The sequence below is a fragment of the Rhagoletis zephyria genome, unplaced genomic scaffold (assembly GCF_001687245.7).
Source record: "Rhagoletis zephyria isolate East Lansing unplaced genomic scaffold, Rhagoletis_zephyria_1.1 Rzeph_scaffold_12961, whole genome shotgun sequence".
NCBI lineage: Eukaryota > Metazoa > Arthropoda > Insecta > Diptera > Tephritidae > Rhagoletis > Rhagoletis zephyria.
The window spans coordinates 1-4,566 of record NW_016170034.1 but is presented as its reverse complement, the minus strand read 5'-3'; the positions used below and the strand labels follow the sequence as shown (position 1 = coordinate 4,566).

The following is a 4,566-nucleotide window of genomic DNA, read 5'->3' as shown; positions in this document are numbered from 1 at the left end:
TTGATAAACATTCCCAAATCTTAGATTCTGCAGAATTATAATTTTTATAACGTTTGAGACGAAGCCTCGGATCATCTAAAATCTGTTGCCATTAAATACATATAAAATGCTCTTGCATCAGACGCATCTCAGTAAGAAACTGCTTAGAAGAATTGCCGCATCCATCGTTTAGGCGCCGGATTTTGAATTTATACACATAGCAAATATCCGAGGCTTATATTTAAATTTTACATTGGAAAGAAGCTGTAAATATATTTACATACATATACCATGAAGCGGAAAATATTGGTATTATTTTTATTGTGCAGCTGTCTTTTGGTGCGTTAAAGAAAAAAATTGGTTCAATATCTAAAGACTACATTCTTTTGAACATTGAGTTTCCATTGCAGTTTTTAACACAGAAAACATTGGCACAAGAAGTGAACGTGACAGCCGACGGCTATGCAGAGGGGACTATATCAAAGGATATTGACAGAAAGGGTGTCGAAAGTAAGTAGTTTTTAAATCATGGGCTTTTATACTCTTCATTTTCATTTATTTTTAGATGAATCGGAGACAGAAAATTTTATCACAGAAGCCGCCTTGAGCGAAGAGCTCGATTTGAACTTCGGCGTTAGTAATAGTGATAACATCTCCGACTTTGAACAAGCAGGAAGTACGGATACTGAACTTGAAAAAGGAGTACAAGTGGACAGTCCAACAGAAATTGTGTCGGAGAATAGTGCAGCGGACATTGAAATTGGGCCACGAAGTGATACTTTGAACGCAGAAATCGGGCAAAGTGAGAATTCTCCGGCCGAAAAAGATGTGCTGGCCACAATAGAATTTCAGACTACAACAAACTTAGTGAACGGAGACGAGTTTAAAAGTGAAAATGGGCTTGAGCCAGCCGATGTGAATGCAACTAAATTAGCTAAAGTTAAGGAAGAAATCAAGGATAACACAGTTACTGTAGAGCTAACGACACTTGATACAAGTGAAACTACGACTGAGGCAATGACTAGTAGTTTAAATAAAACGGATGAAGTGAAAGTTACAGAGTCAAGCAGTGATGATCTCACCCTAACGGAGGAATCTCAAACAGAAAATGCTTCCGATCCAACAACTGAAATGACAGAAGAATCGGTAACAAAGAATGATAGCACAACAACTTCAGCGCCAACACAAAACTTATGTGCTACACTGGGCACCTTTGCAGCGGAAAATGACTGCCGTTCGTACTTTACTTGTACACCAAGCGCCATAGGGGAACTTCAAATACAACCAAAGAATTGTCCAAACGGCCAAGCTTTCGATACGACGCTTTTGCATTGTTCTCGTGACCTCTCACCATGCACCGGCATATTTCATTGCAACGCAGAGGGCACATTTGCCGCTTCGACCGATAACTCATCCTATTATTGGTGTGTGGCATCTCGTTTAAGCGCAAGATTACGCGTCTATCACGTCAAGTGTGGCAATGGCCAGATCTTTACGCCAGAGTTGGGTAAATGTTTCGTAGATATGACAAGTTTGCATGACTTATCGCTGAATTACGATTTGTATTTGAGTAAGTCGCCGGATGAGGAGTGCGTGCGTGAGGAGGTAAAAATTATGAAAGCGGAGGAGAAGGTTAAACTCAAAGAGGCAAAGTTGCGTGAGAAAATACAACGCAAATATGAAAAAGAGTTGCTGAAGAAAGCTGAAAAAGAAGCAAAAGAACAGGCCAAATTACAGGGCATATCACTAGAAGAAGAGGTCAACTTCAATTGTACACAGGTGGGAAGTTTTGCTGCAGTCGCGGAAAGCTTCTATGACTATTTCGTATGCTTAAGTAAGAAAGGAGATTATAAAGCGGTTGGCATGAAATGTGCGGATAGCCAAAGCTTTTCAGCTGCTAAAGGTTTTTGTACGCTATAGCATTGACATGTATGTACATATATACTAAAATGATGAATGTACGTATGTATGTATATGTTTGATAGAAATGAGCTTAAAAATAAAATAAAGTAGAATGACCGCAACAACGGCATTATGTAATTATGTAGAGCGAACGATTAAAAAACTACTCTCAGCAACAGAAATAACTTTTATTTTCTCCTAATCTGCACCTGCGAAATTCCACAAAGCGATTTTCCGAACAAAAGCAATCAAAAAATTAATAGCCAATTTAAGGTGATTTTAAATTTCGCTTGAAAAAACAGTAGGTGCGGATATATGTATGTATGTATATGAAAAATAAACATACGCAAATAAAGAAAACATATGTAGCAAATCAGTTTATCGCCACACAACGTTATCAGTTAATGTGTTGTAATCACAAGAAATTTGATTTGTTAAACATTAAGCACTTAGGAAGCTCTATATAAATGCTAATAAAAACTCTCATAAGGCAGTTATTTTTTAACGACTAAACGAAGCGGTTCTAAGCTGAACGGAGAAATTAACAATTATAAAATTTTTTGGTTAAATTAAATATATAAATAAAAACTCATAGCGAATAAACGAACGAAATGAAATTAATTTTTCTTGGTTTGCTGGCGGCCATTGTCGCGGCGAACGCGGCGGTAGTTAAGAATCCTTGCACAGCACCCGGTTTCTTTGCATTCATCGATAATACGGCCACTTTTTATGGTTGTTACCTAAATGAAGATGGCAGTTACACTATTAGATATCTATCGTGCTCAAGTGGATACGTTTTCAGTCAAAGTGCTGGTTACTGTGTAGTGTCATCTGGTGAGACAGAAAGCAGCACAGTTTCCTCGAGTACAAGTACCTCCACCGCTTCTACTTCAACAACCACTACCAGCGAAGAACCCAGTACCACTACTGCAGGACCGCCTAGCACACAAGAACCCACAACCAGTTCGGAACCATCAAGCAGTCAAGAACCTAGTACGACCGAAGAACCAACTTCAAGCGAAAAACCGACTACTAGTGACGAACCTAGCAGCAGTGTAGATCCCGGTAGCACTGAAGAATCCACTACCACCGCAGTACCTATTACTACTACGGATGGGCCTACTACCACCGAAGAGCCAACTCCTAGTGAAGAGCCTACTACAAGTGAAAAACCACCAAGTAGTGTAGACGCCAGTACTACTGAAGACTCCACTACCACGGAAGTACCTACTACTACCGAAAAATCTACTACCGATGGGCCTACTACCACCGAAGAGCCTACCCCTACTGAAGAGCCTGCTTCTACCGAAGGTTCTACTACCGATAGGCCTACTTCCACCGTAGAGCCCACTCCTACTGAAGAGCCTTCTTCTACCGAAGAATCTACTACCGATGAGTCTACTTCCACCGAAGAGCCTACTCCTACTGAAGGGCCTGCTTCTACGGAAGGATCTACTGGCGGAGGGCCTAATTCCACCGAAGAGTCCACTCCTACTGCAGAGCCTGCTTCTACCGAAAAATCTACTACCGATGGGCCTACTACCACCGAAGAGCCTACTCCTACTGAAGGGCCTGCTTCTACGGAAGGATCTACTGGCGGAGGGCCTAATTCCACCGAAGAGTCCACTCCTACTGCAGAGCCTGCTTCTACCGAAAAATCTACTACCGATGGGCCAACTACCACCGAAGAGCCTACTCCTACTGAAGGGCCTGCTTCTACCGAAGAATCTACTACCGATGGGCCAACTACCACCGAAGAGCCTACTCCTACCGAAGAGCCTGCTTCTACCGAAGAATCTACTACCGGTGGGCCTACTTCCACCGTAGAGCCTGTTTCTACTGAAGAATCTACTACCGATGGGCCTACTACCAACGAACAGCCTACTACTACTGAAGAGCCCGCTTCTACCGAAAAATCTACTACCGATGGGCCTACTACCAACGAAGAGCCTACTCCTACTGAAGAGCCAGCTTCTACCCAAGAATCTACTACCGATGGGCTTACTAACACCGAAANAGAGCCTACTCCTACCGAAGAGCCTGCTTCTACCGAAGAATCTACTACCGGTGGGCCTACTTCCACCGTAGAGCCTGTTTCTACTGAAGAATCTACTACCGATGGGCCTACTACCAACGAACAGCCTACTACTACTGAAGAGCCCGCTTCTACCGAAAAATCTACTACCGATGGGCCTACTACCAACGAAGAGCCTACTCCTACTGAAGAGCCAGCTTCTACCCAAGAATCTACTACCGATGGGCTTACTAACACCGAAAAGCCTACTCCTACTGAAGAGCCAGCTTCTACCCAAGAATCTACTACCGATGGGCCTACTACCACCGAAGAGCCTACTCCTACTGGAGAGCCCGCGTCTACCCAAGAATCTACTACCGACGGGCCTACTACCACGGAAGAGCCTACTCCTACTGGAGAGCCCACGTCTACCGAAGAATATACTACCGATGGGCCTACTACAACCGAAGAGCCTGCTTCTACCAAAGAATTTACTACCGATGGGCCTACTACCACCGAACAGCCCACCCCTACTGAAGAGCCTTCTTCTACCGAAGAATCTACTACCGATGAGTCTACTTCCACCGAAGAGCCTACTACTACTGAAGGGCCTGCTTCTACGGAAGGATCTACTGGCGGAGGGCCTACTTCCACCGAAGAGCCTACTCCTA

The 4,566-nt window shown here is 43.4% G+C and overlaps 2 protein-coding genes across 2 annotated transcripts; both read left to right on the top strand.

The window, feature by feature from the left end:
• The first annotated feature begins 270 nt into the window (after window positions 1-270).
• On the top strand, window positions 271-1,899 carry LOC108377914 (uncharacterized). The gene is made up of 3 exons (XM_017634209.1): window positions 271-288; window positions 390-489; window positions 545-1,899. Exons 1-3 carry the CDS (start codon window positions 271-273, stop codon window positions 1,897-1,899), a joined length of 1,473 nt encoding a protein of 490 aa, XP_017489698.1.
• Window positions 1,900-2,492: 593 nt separating this feature from the next.
• LOC108377913 (cell surface glycoprotein 1-like) lies at window positions 2,493-4,530 on the top strand (the record flags this gene model as incomplete). Its single annotated transcript, XM_017634208.1, has 1 exon — window positions 2,493-4,530. A coding segment is annotated over exon 1 (2,038 nt), but the record flags the coding sequence as incomplete, so codon positions are not given.
• Between the last annotated feature and the right edge of the window lie 36 nt (window positions 4,531-4,566).